This window comes from Polyodon spathula, chromosome 2, assembly GCF_017654505.1.
Source record: "Polyodon spathula isolate WHYD16114869_AA chromosome 2, ASM1765450v1, whole genome shotgun sequence".
NCBI lineage: Eukaryota > Metazoa > Chordata > Actinopteri > Acipenseriformes > Polyodontidae > Polyodon > Polyodon spathula.
In genome coordinates this window covers 34,122,805-34,141,057 of record NC_054535.1, presented here as the reverse complement: position 1 = coordinate 34,141,057, position 18,253 = coordinate 34,122,805, and the positions used below count along the sequence as shown (strand labels likewise).

The 18,253-nt window shown below is 36.9% G+C and overlaps 1 protein-coding gene across 3 annotated transcripts in view; it reads left to right on the top strand.

Moving 5' to 3' along the window:
• LOC121295531 (ankyrin-2-like) overlaps positions 1-18,253 on the top strand; it is a 239,531-nt gene that overhangs the window by 31,069 nt on the left and 190,209 nt on the right. For 2 of the 3 annotated variants that reach the window (XM_041220326.1, XM_041220318.1), the window contains exon 2: positions 17,118-17,180. The exons of the other annotated variant lie outside the window; for it this stretch is intronic. In XM_041220326.1, coding sequence (XP_041076260.1) covers positions 17,160-17,180 — 21 coding nt within the window. In that variant the 5' untranslated portion in view covers positions 17,118-17,159. The remainder of the gene's footprint in view (positions 1-17,117; positions 17,181-18,253) is intronic. 3 annotated transcript variants of the gene reach the window in all.

The following is an 18,253-nucleotide window of genomic DNA, read 5'->3' as shown; positions in this document are numbered from 1 at the left end:
ACCTCTTGCATGACTTCGAAAAACACAGTCCTTGAGATTTTATAGAAATCAATTGGAAGTCAACTGTGATATTATTCATATTAAAAGTAAGGTGTGTGTTTACCATAAAGTCCCTAATGAGCTTCTGCCAGCCTTGTGACTTACAAGAAATATTGCTAATGGTTGTTTTGGCTTATTACATTAGTCTGCAGCAGTCATCTTACACAAGTGAATTGTGAGTAATGATGCAGAGCAATACTGCTCATAACCTGTCTCTCTAACCTTGTTTCATCACAATAATAAAAGACAGGATGTATTCACCCTGTTCAACAAGCCTGGCATTGGTGAATTGTCAGTGTAATTTGAAATCTACTAACGAACACTCTCTTGCATAGAGTCTTAAACGTCAGGACAGAAATAGTGGACAGTACTTATTAGAAGGTATTTCTTCGTTTGGTAGACAACTTGAGACCCAGATTTCTGGTGACGTACTCTGTACTGTGACAGCACCAGGGACCCATGTGGGATTCAATAATATGTTATGTTTAAGTTATAAACACTTTTAGTAGAGTCGTGTCAAGGGGTCCCGTGCACAGGATGATCAAGTGGTGATGTCACAGACCAGGAAGTAACCCCACACACAACAAGTTACTATGGGGTGAGACACAAATACACTTGTTTTTCTTTTATTATAAATAAAATATTTAAACAAACAGACACAAAAACACTATCCAAAAAACAAAATGGCACTGTGGCCAAAATAAACAGACAATAATTAAACAAGTACGTGCTGGTGTAAAGCAATTGTTTTCTGTGTATTACTGTCTCTCCATCTCCTTTCTCCAAGCTCTGTCCAACTCTCATCAACCCTCTATGAGCGGCTGAGGTGCTGTTATACACGTGGCCATCTCCAAATTAATAGTCACTTAATCAATTTGGAGACGGCGACATTCTGCACACATTTAGAGGGATGTGGGCTTTAACACAACCCACACTGCTAAAAAATTTCAAAAAATCACCCGTTCTTAAATAATCCCATATAATACATGTAAATAATAATGCAAAATACAAAATAAACACAGGGGCGGGGTTAGGGTTAGGGTTAAAGTTAGGGTTAGGGTTAGGGTTAGGGTGGGGGGGGGCTGTCAGTTGTTGATACAAGGGACACATTTCATTATTTAATAAAGCCTTTTGCGGGGGCTCCCCATCCAGCAAAAGCGCTCCACGCAGATGTGCCCTATAGCTGGGGATCGCAGGTTCAAGTCCAGGCTATGTCACAGCCAACCGTGACCGGGAGCTCCCAGGGGGTGGCCGAGTGCTGCCCAGGTAGAGAGGGCTTAGGTTGGCAGGGGAATCCATGGCTCACCGCGCATCAGCGACCCTTGTGGCCGATAGTGCGTCTGCGGATCTGCAGTGGAGTCTCCAGATCTGTGTTGTCCTCCGGCACTATAGGTCTGGTGGCTTCGCTGAGGATCCGCAGTGCGAAAAATGACAGATTGGCAGGAGCACGTTTCAGAGGACACATGCTTCAGCCTCCGTTCCTTGAGTCGGCAGGGGGGTTGCGAGCGGAGGGCCGAGGATACAGATAACAATTGGGCACACTAAATTGGGGCGAAAACCGGGGTAAAAAATTGGAGGACTAAATTTTAAAATAATTAATTAAATAAATAAAAATAAAGCCTTTTGCACATATATTTATAATATTAAAAAGTGTGAAAATGGAAGCGGTAATGTTGGTTGGTTGTGTTTATTCAATTTAATAAAGTAGTGAGCTGCGGCTAGGGTTCATTTTTGTGTTCAGCAAAGCAGTGAAGTGTCAACAGGTAGATTATCAATTGAGTGCCACCACTCTTTTCTGAGCAGAAGGGTAGAAGTGACAGATCTATTTCTATTGCATTACATCTATGAGCAGAGTCTGTGAGTGTAGCAGAAATTCTCTCAGTTTGCCGCCAAATGATACTGCCACATCCCAAACGCATGGCCCTCCAAAACAGAAAAAGAAGTGCACATCGAATTCAAATTTATGGAAATGTAGAACCAGATAAACCGCTGGCCCTAGTCACATGCTTGTGACTCCACACAAACGCATGGCGCTGTCATGTTTGAGATTATGCATAACATGTTTCGGAACCTCTTGAATATTTAACAACCAATTTTTTAAACACCAAAACCAAGTAGTACACCTTCACAAATTGTCAGTCAGAACTGATTGAAAGATTTAAATGTCAGAATTTAACCTGCAAGGTTTGCCAGAGATTGACAACTGTTTCTAACTAATAACATTCATTTAAAGTTAAAATCCCTTATAAATAAAGTATAAAACAACTTCCCTTTCATTCCTTCAAACAGTTCCATTAACTGAGCTGTCAAAAAGAACAAATACTGTGATGGATCACCACTTTACATTTTAACTGTTCCTAAGACCAAAACACAAGTGGCTCAGCCAATGACAAAGCCCTTCTCTGCTGCTAGACCAATCTGCAATTGAAAGTGGAGGGCCATAAGAGGGCTGCAATGGAACAAGCACATCAGACAGAGTCCCCTGCGTCTATCACAAAATAGATGGTAGTAAAAGAATGGCTTTTGACAGAGAGAACATTATTTTCAAGAAGTATGACACATTAGAACTAAAGCGGTAACCATTCTGCTACCTGTAGTCTGGAACGTTTAATGTATATTGATTACTTAGAAGTCTAGCTTTCTTTAAATCATCAGACCCGATACATGAAAAGGACCTAAAAAAAGGGGGGTGCTTTCTAAAATAAGCCAATGTTTGGAAATCAATGCCTTTTTCAAATTTGCAAAAACGCAAATTTGAAAAAAAAAAAATCTACTTCTCTAACGGTGTACATTAAACACCTTGATTAAAAGGGACGGACACTATGCATGTATGCGCTTTTCCTGAAGAACTGGCAAAGGTTTAACTAGAACTAGCATAATGTCATCAGTTAAGCATTAGCATGTCTGAACACTATGTTGTATGTTCTGGTCAGATTCTATTGCAGGTGACTCTTCATACACTAAATGCTGGTTACATTTTGGAAATGCACCATGTACCACTCAGTGAAGACTTTGAGTTGGCAGCTGGCAGGAATCAAGAGCCGTATTGCTTGCTTTTTGCAAAGAGGAAAAGAAGCAAAACTACTATGTAAGAGAGAGGGTGGAGGCTGCATTGTCAGTTAATGTAACTGTTAAAGCACATTTTAGCAGACGAAAACACACATCTTCCCTGTTTTTTTTTTTTTAATCTCCCTTAGAAAAGGCCAAAGTTCAAGCACTATTTATATGCTGTGGATCAGCACGCCTTGTTCATCTGGTAGAGTTAACAGTGTCATGAGAGTATACTGTGGATGAGGCATATGAGAGTAAGAAACTTCAGTATGCTCAACTAGCTGCTGAAGCGGAACAGCGAGGATGGAGAGTGCTGGTTTACTCAGTGGAGGTGGGTTGTCGAGGATTTGTTGTACACTCTGCAACTCGGTTTCTCAGAGATGTTGGGTTCAGTGGTCAAGAGTTACGTCACACAGTGAAGAACTTATCTGAAGCAGCAGAAAGGAGCAGCAACTGGCTGTGGTTAATACGGAAAGATGGCTGGGGATCTCAAGCACAATAGAAAGAAAGCAACACTGATGTACTGGTAAGTAAGCTGGGCTGAGTTGGGTGGGGGACGGAGGCGGGTGATGCTGGGATGCCAGAATCACTGTCGAGCCCTCTTGAGGTGTTGTGGGCTGGTCGACGAAACACAGAGGATGGAAGGTGCCCACTTGAAGACCCCAAAGATGTACCCTACTTAGCTCAATCCAGATGGTTGTCATGCTGCTGCGTTGTGGAGACCACACTGTGGTTGATTCCTGTAGCCAGGATCGCAGCCGTTGTGTGTGCTGATGCACCGGGGAGGCAAAATAAGCCGATCTTTGGAGCCAGCGTTACACTTCAGCCACCAACACCAGGCAGAAGGATATCTACATTATCAGATGGAAAGAAACATAAATGGATGGAGATACAGATGGATCACATTAGTTTACTGTAGTTACATCTTAGTTGGTGCTTATCTTGGCGAGAGCCGAGTTCAAATCAACATGAAGTTTTAACACCTACTCTCATGTAATGGAAATCTTAAGGCTTTTTAATACTTAGAGCATGCTTGTGTGTGTTGTTTACCACCTGAAATTAGTCTTGTTGTTTACTGTGGTTTACTTAAACTAATGATACTGATGTTTTAAAACCAATTCAGTAATATACAGGAACAATTGTAGCCATCATGATACTAGTGTCTGGTTCAATGTTATAATGGGATGGTGTCCTACTCATGAAATCTGATCTGCTTGTAGCTGCCTGCTTTTATGAATCTTGATGCATCCTGTTGGACGGAAGTAAAATCAATGCTGATTGCTATCCATAATGATTTTATTTTATTGACTGTACGGCTTGGGTGTGTCTTTCTGCACTATGATAAATCCTGCTTTACTGATGCCCAGCACAGTGTGCTAGGAGGTGCAGCCAAAACACACATTGGATGTTCTTTGGGTCTCTTGTTATTAGAAATAATCTTTGAATCATATTTAGATAAGAAACTGGTTCAAATAAACTGAGGCATATTGGCAATACTAGTTTGTGCAAGCAGTTATTGTAGCGTTGTACATGTTTTAAGCTTGATAGCTTTTCAACTTATGTATACCTGTTCATCTGTTTTTAATTGAACAACTGACTCTTTAAAAACCCAGGTGTTCCTAACTTGTTTAGCACAGCACTGAAGATGGTCGAGCGAAACATTTGCACTGAGCAGTTTATTTGCTTGTTCTTTGGTCTAATAAAATAATTTTTTTTTTTTTTTTTCGCTTACTTGGATTATTATAGTGGTTTCCTTGTCGCCACTCTCTTGATCACAGTGTGGGGATCCTGTTTGACTTCTGCTGCTATATGTAATTGGGGATCTACCCACATGGTTTTGTTTGTTTGGACTTTGTTTTTAAGGTGCAGTAAGAACTTTATTCAAGAGCCCCTCAAAATCAAACACAAGTCCAAAGTTGTCAGCCTTTTGTGGTATACAGTCTTATTTTATTTTAATCTTAGACTCAACCTTTGGTAAAATTATGGTAACCACAATGGTAGCTCCAAGCGTGGTATGTCTTCCCACGATACAGAACAGAAATTTCCCCCCATAAAACAAACAAAGCACTTTGAAAAAAAGGTTCCCTTTCATTTGCTATCCACCTATTATGGAGTCCCGTAGCAGGAACATTATGGTTCCTAACTAAGCTCTACGTTGGGTTGCCTTGACAACCCAATATGCTATCTTATACTTAGCAGTGCAGAAGTAATGTTCATGTTCAGTAGACTCAGTAAGCAGATCACAGCTTACTAAAGAAAGCCACTCAGCTTCTCCCCACTGACAAGCCTTGGCAAATAAGTCCTTTGCTTTACTTATTTAGAGTACAAGAATCCACACTGCTGCTCAGCTGCAGCATACTAAACGTGATGGTGACCCATTTCCTCTGGTCACAGGTTCCTTTTTTTATAGAAAAAAATTATTAAATGATCTATTTAATCAGGATCTGTTAAGAGCCGTGGCCACAAAGGGCATGAAAATACAGAAATCAAAAAGACAGATTTCTAGCAATCTCATGTCGCTAGGTCCGGCTTACAAAATGTAACTTTTATTTACAACTAAACAAGGAACATGCAGGGAAGTGGGCCCTGCCACAGGGCCATATTCACACTTTAGCTAGTTATATGAAGAAGTAAGCAACAGTCTATATGCATATGTATTTCATTTATAAAAACAAATTTCAAATTTTACAAAGTTCAAAGAGAATTACATCCACTATGATGTAGGCAGATGATAAATCTGTTCCAGTTGTACATTAGATTATGAATTTCATGCCTTGCATATGTAGTTCAAGCAATTAAAACAAATACTGAATAAAGAGGTCTCTAACCCCCACCCCCACACACAATGTATTGTTTTCTATTTAGTCAATGAAGCTTGCCAAGACTACATTCAGCACATTTCAGTTGTTAATAAGGAGTTGCTTGGTACAATCTTTATTTACAGTAGCCAGTTTCCTGAGGTTACGTCACAAATGGGATCTTTACAGCTGGAGTCTTGTGAACCTATGGTACAGCTCAGGCCCAAATTTATAAAGGGGAAAAACCGAACGCAAAAAGCCACGTAATGTGCGTGTTCAGTATAGCCGCACTTATCGTCAAAATAACAACGTATTTTATAAGACTAATTAGGTAAAGCAGGCAGTCTCACAATAAATAGCAGGTTTGGGTCAACCCTGCGTGTGTAGGCTACACATTCCAAAAGAAAATGAATGGCACACAAAGACCTCAGCCTGGTAATAGCCATGGTGATGAGGATGCTCAGAAGCAAAAACTGAAATATACCAATATGGAATTGGAGATTTTGGTACAAGCAGTACTTGTAACACATGAAGATGTGTTACAAGCTCGAAAAACATCACCAGGACAAATTAATAAAATATGGAATGTGTGGTGGCTTCGTAATAATCAAAGTATCACTTCAGAGTTTGTAGTCTAGGTTGCTTATACATTACGACGCATCATCCAGTTACTGTGCTTCACATATTAGTTCAGCTTCTTATTTCGTATAGAATAATTCCAGGCATATAGACTTTTCAAACTTCAGAAATAATAAGTTTTATTTACATAGATCCATGGCAGTCAAACAGGTGAATAATCCTTCCATTGCTGTACAGCAATATGTTCAGCAACACTACAGCTTCATACGAACAGTCTTCAGTTTAACTACGACTTATATCTTCTAAGATTTTAAAGCATATCTGTATGGTGTATATGGTTGAAAAACTGTACTTGCTCTAGCTACATCTGTCCCTCTGTCCTTTTTTATTTTTTAGTGTTTTCTTTCCAACTCATATTTAACAATATTGCCTGAACCAGTATTGTTAAAATCCAGAATGCCATATTACAAAAAATACATTCTATAGGCATTACTAAAATAATAGTGGAGGATGAGCCCTTATTGTATATGAGTCTTTTTCTTTTGTGCGCCTTGGAATATCACTTCATCTTTTCTTAATCTCCTCCACCGTTCTTTTAATAATGTCTACACTCTAAGAAGGCTCTCGCTATAACCTTGCTTTGCCATTGTGGGGAGACCATTTTAGGTGCTTCTAAGAACCTTTTTTACATGGATTCTATATTCTCTATTTGCAGACTTTCTATTTTGTCATGTAAGCTATGAAACATATGTTGAAAATTAGAGTTTACAAAATAATACGGTACTGGTATTATAAAATGTAATTTACAAACTGACTTTATCAGAAGGGTTAAAAAAATGAGCTATTTTCAAAATGTTATTACATGTTTCTTTGTCCTTGAAAACAATGTCTCCTTGTTGCTGCAGACAAGTCTCCTACATCACCTTGCCTTTAATATAGCCTACTGTCTGACTTCAGCAAATTAACACCTGCTTTTCAGAGTTCTTAAAATAATCACACAAATATGAGGCTTGGAATTACCGGCAGCTTTAATAAAGTAGACAGAATATTTAATAGACCTCATTTGCGAAATCCCCTTCCAGTTTTAGCAGTTTCATTCAGAAATGCCCCAGAATTACAACCACATATACAGAATTACATATGCATCAAGGGCTAAAGTCACAGAGACATTGCCCCCACAAATCACATCTTGATTGTGTGTTTATGCAATTTTAAATGGTGTAAATCCCATCTAAGAATTCAGAACCCTCATCGCCCGTTTTACTGTCGTAAAACATACGCAATCCTTTTATAAATCTGGGCCTTCGTATGTGTGTGTGTGGCCCGGAAGACTTGTGGGTAATATCAGACCAGGAAGAGAATGGACACAGACAGTACTACAGGGTATGAAGCGCTGGTGCGCACAATTAATAATAAATGAAAGGTTTAAACAGAAAAATAACACAAAACAAAATGGCACAGTGGCCAAAATAGACAAACAAAATAGACACGGAACAAACAAGTATTGTGCTGGTATAAAATCAGTACAGGTAGCAATTGTTTTCTGTATTATTCTCTTTATCTCACAGCTCACGTCTCTCGTTCTGCCTCTGAACAGACTAACCTTGTTTAGCCAAAGCTGTAGGTTTATACATGCAACCATCTCCAGTTTAGTAATAAACTAATCAATCTGGCGATTTAACCCCATCCATGCTGTAAAACAATAATAATAGGCATGGTGTTTTTAAAACCAAACCATACATTTAAATATTAATAATAAAACAACACAAATACAAAATAATATTTCTATACACAGGGGTGGGGTGTGCATTGGGTGCACTCAATGTTATTCACTTCACACAGATATCATGCAACCTGTAAACAGACATGGAAACTCAAAAGGCAACATGTGTCTTTGATTTCTTGGACAGCATTCAAACAAGCAATATAAAAGAACCTCTCTGCAGCTGATAAAACAAAGACACTGGTGCTGTATAGACACAGTGTACAGTTCAAGTGGAATTCAAATAAGGTATCAACATGTTCTAGTGGCTCTACTATGTCAGATATGTAACACCTACTAGACATGTAGGTGTTTTAAAAAAATTTAATTAAATAATAAGCATAGAAAAATACACAGTCTGTGGAAAAAGGCAGTGACCATTTTATCCTGCTGTTTAGCTTTCTGAACTTGATCACAAATCTTGAGTGTGTTATCCTTCTACTACTGCAGATTCATAGAGGGACAGGAGCAGCTTTGTATGGGCATAACATATCAGACACTGGGAACAGAGTGCTTAGAAAGTACTGTGTAGAAAAGCAATAGCTACTTGTCACAAAGACGGCTGTAGTGAGTGACGTCAGACCAGAAACAGGAACCAACACAAAAATAAACAGAGAGGTGGAGTTTTGGTGAAGCTGAGCCCTTGCTTGCGCGCAGCATTTAATAAATGATCAGACAGAAAATAAAAAGGTTGTAAGACAAACAAAACACAGGACACTGCACTTTCGCCAAAATAAAGAGACAAACAAAATTGACTACACACACAACCCCGAGTGAGTGAAAACATTTTGCTTTTATGCAGCTGTACCGAGACTTGATTGCTAATCAATCATTCAGTTGGAGTCTCGGTACAACTGCATGTGAATTAATAAAGTGCAATTCCCTGTGCTCGCATATTACTACATTTTACCTGCAAGTGAATTGCCGTGCAATCCTTGTGCCTAAATACAAATATACATTTTAAATACGCATACCCCATAATTACATCTCGTGTACCAATGACTATACACCAACATTAACACACTACACATAACATACAACATCAAAATACACACAGGGCCGGGGCAACGTTGCCACACTACTGTATATTTGACAATAGTTACATTTCACTGCAAATAACAATTTGCATGTACTAGGAGATTTTATACAGCCTCGTCTTGATTTTTTTAAATCTTTCTTTTAGAAATACTCAGCTGCCCGTGATTTATTGGCTATAGTTTCTTTTCAGAGCTTTGGAAGACCTGAAAATAAAGAAAATTAGAAAATAAAGGATCTGCCCTTTAACTGTTGGGTCCTGAGTGAGAGTAAAATTGTGCTTCAATGGCTTGGAAGAAATAAAATAGTTTTTCAGAAGCAAATATCACCAAGCATGCTTTCATTAGCATATACACAAAGGCAGATGCAAACTGTCTAACAGGGAGTTTGGCATCATCTGTATGTCTTACCCCTATAAATGTTTATTGCCGTATATAATAGCATAGTATTAGCAAAGGACAGAGTGTATAAGATTGTAAAGAAAATGAATGGTTAAGTCCAGTAAATAAATCCCTATTCCCAATTCCCAAACTGTTATGTGACAGTGTGCCTTTACTGAAACTGCATTTGCATGATCTGTTTTGCGTAAGGAGATATTCTAGTACCATATTCTCTATATTGATATGATTGTATTCTGCCACCTGCCGTAACACCAAGGCATACAGCAGCAACACAACATGTAACAATAATGCTACATTTTTCCTTTAGGTTCCCATTTATACTGAATTAGTTGGGAAAACGGGTAAATGGGTTTCTTTTCGTTCACATAAAGTCAGAAAAAAAAACAACATATGAATCCAAATTAACATGTAAAACAACATGTTTATACTAAAGTAATACAAAAATGACAACAAAAGATTTAGAAGTGAGTAGTTTTTCGATATTTATGATTATACTGTGTTTTTGTATTACTTTAGTATAAATGCATGTTAATTTGGATTCATATGTTGTTTTTTTCTGACTTTATGTGAACGAAAAGACACCCATTTGCCCGATTTTGAAATATCACTGTCCTGGTCACAAAAGCAAAGTTTGTGGGGAATAATAGCCATTTTCTATACTTTTGAGGCATAAGCAATTAGGAAATAACATTTACTACCCAGGAACAAAAATTGTGTTACAGAGTGTTTCAATTTGTTGTTTTATTTTGTGTAGTTTGCAGTGGGGTATATTGTTTTTGACGAACAGAAAAAATCCTACCTACCACTATAACTATCAGGGTTAAATAAGCAACTCAGTCAAGTGATGCATTTTTTAACTTAAGAAAATTGCACTCATCATTCAAGGTTTGGCATTAATGTTTTTTTTTTTTTTTCATTTTCTATTACTTTTTTTTTCTTTGCTATTGTGCCAGATCCAGAACTCTCTTCCAGTTCACTAATGTTGCTGATGTACTCTAGTGGGAAAAACATGTGCATAACTCACTGAGAAGGACCCCTGGCAACATATCAGTTGCATGAAGCCTACTTACTGTTAAAAGCATTAAGTCTTTAGATATTGAGTGATTTCTGTAATATTACTGTTACTTTAACAGTTTATTCAAAGCTGAACTTTGCTAGCGCCTTCTTGTAGAAAGCATTGGTTGTGAACTTTAGCTGAACTCACAGCTAAATATATGGCCTGTCTGGACCATCATTAACAATAATATTCATTTGTTTTAACACTGTTTTGGTAGGCAGGTAGGATTTATTTATTTATTTATTATGTATTGGAATTCAATACAAGGGTTACTTTTTGTAAAAGTCAGAGGTATGAAGATAATATTTTCTGCTTGCTATTTTGGGTTTATGTATAGAGAACTGCATTGGCAGTACCCATTGTTTATTTGATTATAATAAAAAATAGGAATGTATTTGTAAACTAACCTGTTTTTATAATGGTTCTGCATGTAGTGAAAGTATTAACGTATTAACTGTGGGAACATTTACAAATAGTGTATTTTTATAATGAATATATCTGCTTTTTATCTTGTATAATTTATTAAATTGGACTTATAACTGTTGATTAGTTAAAGTAACCACAGCAAATTGTGGAACTGTAAACTAAATCTCAGTCAGTGAATACATATCCACAGTTTGTGTAACTGATACACACTCCATCATGCAGCTGTATAGTCTAAACCAGGGATTCTCAAATTCGGTCCTGGGGACCCCCTGTGGCTGCTGGTTTTCATTCCAACCCAGCTCTCAATTACTTAACTAGACCCTTAATTGAACTGATAATTTGCTAAACAGACCTTTTTACTTGTTTTCAGCTCTTAAACAGTTGCAGTTCAAGTTACTTATAAAATGTTATAGCTAACTTGAAATATGCAACTGTTCAAGAGCTGAAAACAAGTAAAAAGGTCTGTTTAAGCAAATTATCTGTTCAATTAAGGGTCTAGTTAAGAAATTAAGAGCTCGGTTGGAATGAAAACCAGCAGCCACAGGGGGTCCCCAGGACCGAGTTTGAGAAGTCCTGGAACAGTAAACAAAGTCAGCAGTGGTGTGTTTGGTACCTGGATTTAATCTTTCATTATTTCTCATCGAGCAGAAAGCTGTCAGGATGGATCTCAAACTAAATGCTATTCAGCAACCCTGTAGCTGCTGGAGAACATCTGCTAGGTCAAAGCCATAAATGTATAAATCATTGAGAGAATGAGAAAATGTTGTGCTAAAATAATAAAACACTCCCTTGTGATGATGTAGAGCACGTTGCTTATTGGAGAGGGCTTGGATGGTTTATATCTCTTAATTGAAATTCACTTATATGGACATAAGAGGATTTCAGTCTTATTTCATCCATACACTGGTTCTTTTACTAGAATATTTGACAAACTGAAGTTATTAAAATCGTGTAACTCTAAAAGCCTAATCGGAATTATGTTCTTCACTAGAGATTAACCAGAGCATGACTAAATCTATCAAAACATCCTGAAAAGTAATGTACTGTAGGCCATATTCATAATGCAACGGAATTCTTTACAAGTATATTGTGTTTATATTTATTCATAGAAGCTCCTTGATCATCTTAAACCAAAAACTCCAATATTAGCATGTCAAGACGTATTGGGTTGCTAGTGGTTAGAATTACAGACTCATAAATATTGGTATCCTACAGTATGTACCATTCCTAGCTCATGTACCAGGTCATCTGCAATGGTACAACAGTGGAGGATGCCGCTACTCTTTTAACTTTTTAATCTTGTTTTTTTCCTCACTAGTGATTTATTAACAATACCACGATTTAAATCACTAAATTAGACCACATCGAGTTAAATGCCCCCAGAACTTTGGCCACATGGTGTAATCAGAATGTATTTAAAACATTAGTATACATACCATAATATATTATAGGAAACTGAATGGTTTTGGACAGTACTATAGGGTGATATTCCAGATTGATTACAGTTTTTATCATTTCTTTCTATTTTCTTGACAGCCTCACCAAATCAGTTTTGCTAAAGTATTTTTAAGAGCTCCCTGCTGATTAATAAAGCTATTCATGAGATTAGCTTTTAAAATAGTTGTTGAGTTTCAATGAATGAAAACAATATGCCAGTGTTGTGAACTGCACTATGAATGTGGCTGACAGTCAATAGCATCTATCAAGCAAGAGTTACCATGATATCTATTACAATACTCAGCACAAACTGAATGAATCAGCTCCGCTGTACTGTAAATGTTGCCAGGCTCATCCTCCCTGCCAAGTGTCCGTCCACCCCTAATGTACACTAATGCTCCTCATTGCAAAAGGATAGAATTGTACTGGCTGGTTAATAACATTAAGCCTAGGTCACTAATTTGATAAACTGATGGAATAAATGCTTACCTTTTTATTGAGTAGTACCATAACCTGACACCCTCAAAAAAAAAAAAAAAATCTACTAACAATTGTGAGGATATGTTAAACTTGGGCTGGGTGAGATTTTAGGTTTGGTATTCTAAATGCCTTTAAAATGTGATAAACTAAACTGTAGGCATTATGCTTTACCAAAAAAAGAGAAATAATGTGGAAAATTAAATACAAACAGATTGCCAGACCTTTTTTTTCTGATTCTGACATTCATTACTTCAGTTTTGAAAACAACTGAAATGACCCAATCCGTGAATAAGTTGCACGATCCTTCAAGAAGCTGCTTGATGAGATTCTGGGATCAATAAGCTACTAAAAACCAAACGAGCAAGATGGGCCAAATGGCATCCTCTCGTTTGTAAGCTTTCTTATGTTTTTATGTTCTACATGCATTAAAAAGTACCGTGCAGACTGGAACAACACACTCAAAAGTTTCAACTGCATGCTTACAGAAGTGAATCACATTGCCTGCAACAGTTTAACTGTTGAATAGAATAGGACACATTTTATGTCGGAGTACAATTATCCATCGCGTATCCGGCTCTCCTATCCACCATGATCAATCTCTTCAGCAACGTTAGTTTATTATTGAGCAAAGAAGATTAGTTCAGAGATTGTAGATTCTACAATGGAAGGCACTGTGTTGTATGCGCTCTGAGCGCTGCCATTGCTGGTAGTGTCACATGAGCGGTTCAATGTGTTGATATGTAAATAAATCATGTTGGCCTGCAGGGCATATCAACTTCAACCTCAGTTTTGATCTCCTGCCTGTCACTCAGCAGCGGATGCACGCACCCACACAGCAAACTACATTAATGCCCTGTATCTTTCTAAATAAGGGATTTAGGGGAGCTCCCTAATACAAGCTGTATCTCAAAACAATAATTGTGTGAATATAGTAATTGTTACAGCTGTGTATAATGGTATTTAAAACAGGATTACTTCATCCGACTTTTTACATATCCTCCTTTATTCTGGTCCCACCACAGTCAGATAAGCGATGGATTACCGTATAGAAAAATGTCCTGACCCCTGTCGTCATTTGGTTTCCCTTTTCCAGTGCAGACCTGGAAGGTTTGAATTGAGTCCTCACAGAACAGCAGTGTCGTCCTCTCCCCAGAAATCCAGGGACAAGGAGCAGCTTTTGTTTAGCCGAATGCTTCTGTCTGGTGCTGATAACCAAAGAGACTGTCTAATTAGGGCTAATCTCCAGCACTGCATTGTGTGGCATGCTCTAGTCCAAGTTTAACGGTTTAAGCTTTTGTAAACAGAAAACCAGTTACCAACTGTCACTGTTCTGGTCGACAGAAGCAGCGTATCATGTTAGGGCACTCATGCAGGAAATTTGTTAGATACACATAACAAGCAAGACTGCCAGTGTGTCAATAATTACTGAGGATTGTGGAGCACTACCTATTTTTTACATTAATATTTCACAACAGTTTAAGGACATCTGGGTTTTATATTCCCTTTCCTCTCATTACTTTATCACTAGGAGGTATGGTGCATCAATCTAGGCAAGATAAAGGTGCTTTTATATCCATGTGTTCCTTTGGAGCCAAAAATCCATTTACAGCAGAATCCTGTTACAATGTTTTGAATCACTTAATTTTAAAGAAATACATATTTGATTTAGTTTTGGTATACATTTAAAATGAATAGAGCCAACAGGTACTGTGTAATATCAAAGCAGCTATTTTGCTCTTGCTATCATTAAAGGGCACATAAGGACCTTTTTATTGTTATTTATTTGAATGTTCCCGTGTGTGAAAACAGTACATACACCTTACGTAAACTGTTGTAGGAACACAAGGGAACGTGTAACACAATAAAATAAAAAGGTCCTTATGTGCCCTTTAATATGTAATAGTGTTGTAGCACTTCATTAGATATATTAACATTTAAAAATATTAAAGACAAAACTCTTGGTGCCATGTTGTTTGGTGACATGCCATTAAAGTTATATATAGTACAGTATAAGGCTGTATGCTTTGCCTAAAAGACTTTCAACAGGTCCAGTGGAAAATGGATTTTACAGATTTACACTCCACCTAAAACCAGTACTGTATGTCAGTAACATATCTAACCAAATATCTAATATTAACATTTTAATAAATAACTTTTTTCCCTCTACAATTAGATCAATTTGGTCTGATAGAAAGTATACTTGGATGCTCAATTTAATTGTGTTGCAGAGCAAAGACCATAAAGTAATACCTTCTCCCTTTGGGAATATATTTTACCATTAACCAGAGGCAAAACACATGATTTATTCTGGGCTAGGTTTAAAGGTAAATGTACTGCTTCATATTTTTTGCGTCTTAAAGGTTGATTTGCCGAACGAGGCTGTTAAATGAATGCTTTAATGAAACAGTGAAACGAATGGTGAATATTCAGTTGATTTCTTAGATGACTAGACTTCCAAAGTACAATACAAAGTTGATTACTGTTGAAATAAATTAGTTTTGTTTAGATTATTTTAGTGGAGTTAGTATTATATGGGTGGTATTATAAAATAGACACATTTGAAAAAAATATAATAAAATACCTTGCTAAAATTATTTAGAACTAGAGTTTTACAGCCAGGTTGGAAAGGCATTCTATCTAAAAGAGCTTTTGTCAAAGTGAAAAAGTTGACACTGGTAGGCTTGGATATTAGTCTTGTGTGTGGTTTACACTGATCCTGATTGTATTGTGTTTGTGTGCTGAACTATTGGTGCCTTTCAGCTATCTGGCACAAAGGAGATATTTGTTCCTGTCTGAGTGACCCACAGACTCGACTCCAGACCATCATGGGCATTTCGTTCCTTTTAGCCTCTGTTCAAAACAGTTCAGAAGGGAACCTCAAGGGTTTGAAAACAGATGAGAAGTGTTTCATGTGTTGTGTGGCTATATGCTTCAATCCTGAAAAAAAAATGGATTTAAAAAATATACACATATATTTCCATCTTAGTGTTTGTTCTAGTTGTTGTGAAGTGCTGTAAATAGAAAAGGTAATACATGCATAATGTTATTAAATCTGAAGATCATACAGGATTCCCAGCCTTGCCTAAAACTGCTGAAAGGTTGTGGTATAAAAGGCTTCATAAATTGCTGAAGTTGTTGTTTGCTCATATATCCATTACAGCTGTTTGTAAACATCCTAATGAGTTCATGTGAAACACTAGAATTACCTACTGATGCTGAAAAGCTCATTTATTATTTATCATTTATTAAAACAAGCTTTTGAAAACAAAAACAACATGAGGAAAAGTTGTCTGAATATGGGCTAGCTCTGAAAAGATACAATTATCTTTAATAATAATATACAGTTTAAGATTAGTCTTGTCCACCATTTAAAATGTATTTTGTAATTCATCATAAAAAAAGGTTTTGCACTACACAGCGAGCGTTGCAGTATGAAATGCGACTGGCACTCGATGAGTTTTAAGCCTTTCTCTGTAACAACAGAACACAACCAGAAACAAACGGGGCTCTGTAATTAACGCTATAATCTCGGTACTGAGGGAGATCCGGTCTACTGCTGGGCTGGATCAATGAAAACATTTTGCGGCTGCTCATAATGCACTCGTTCTCACTTACCCTTGACAGATTTAATATGAAAATCTCAGAACATTGTTAAGGGCAGGAGTGTGCTTTAGAGAAACTGCATGCAGCATATTGTTTGCCTCTCCATTTCTGTCAGGGAAGTGAAGACTTTTGACAGCTGAGTATTTTCATACTTCAGGAAGCTTTGTAAGAAGTTATTACATTTCCTTGGGAACTGAACAAAAGGATTCTACAAAATGGTCTTCTCTAAAAGGGCTGAGCACCATTGTTTAACCCAATTATTTTAATTATGATCTGAAAAATTCTTTTTTAATATAAAAGATAATGAGTAAGTAATATTCTTGCAATCACAAAAAGTAGATTTTTGAAGAAGTTTATTATTTTTACATATTTTTTTTTACCTCCTAGGATTTGGTTTTCTTTTTGTTCTTATGTAATATTGACTTGTTTTTCCTTTTCTTTTTTTTTAGGTAAGTAAATCAAACAGAGGCATGAAGGACTGACACTGACTAATGACCACCATGTTGCAAAAGGTACTTTTGACATTCTATACCTTTTCACTAAAAGGCAGCTAAAAGGGAAACATAATATTTCTTTATTTATTTTTTTTGTCTTTGCTTACATGTAAACAGAGAGTACCCACCATTTAAATCAAGGGTTTGATTTAAATGCTATAATGGACCTATTTGAACATTGTGGTTATTGGCATGATTGGAAGTACTTTTATTTTCCAGTATGAAAAAAGCAATTCCAACTCAAGACCTATGTGTGTTTGTTGCGGAAGATGGTTCAATTTACTGGAATAAAATAATTTGTTATTCTTTTGATTAGAGCATTTTATGTTTTAGTCGGTTACATAGAATATATGTCAGCCCAGAGGGGACGGTTTTGGATGGTTTTCCTTTGTGAAAAGTTTTACTTTGTAAATGAGACATCCCAATTTACATAACTTTGCCTTGTATTACCCCCCAAATGTTGGAACCTTCTTTGTTTGTGTGTGGTTGTTAACTGGTGGTTGTACTTTAAATTAAACTAAAAAAAAAAAAAAAAAAAAAAAAAACCTGTGATAAATAACATAAACTACCTTAAAGAGACTGAGCTGCATGTGTGCTCCAAAAAGCACTGAACTTCATTTAAAGATGTTTTAATTAATAAATTCGGTTTCTGGCTTTCTTTCTGATGGTTGAAGTGAATTTTGGTGTTCCGAAACACCCTGTAACTTTAAAACCTAAACCTACAAAACTATATTTTTAATATTTTAAATAAACTGTGAGGTAAAGCCCATGCTCATTTTTTTAAATTGTTTTTTTAATCGTTACAAATTTGACTTGTATGTATCTCCTAACAGTAACAGTAATAGTCTTATTTGAACATTTGTTCAGTTTCTCACTAAGGCCACCACAGGGTAATGAAGAAGTCCTTTGCTCATCTCAGCTTGATTCCAAAACCCTTTGTCAATGCTGGTTTGCTGCAGCTCTACCATCACATGTGATTTTGCCAATGAAACAGAATAATATAAGCTGGGGCATACTCTTGGTATATTGAGTCCATTGTCTAATCTGTGTTTGCATTACAGTGTGTGTGTCTGTGCTATCTGCGATCACTG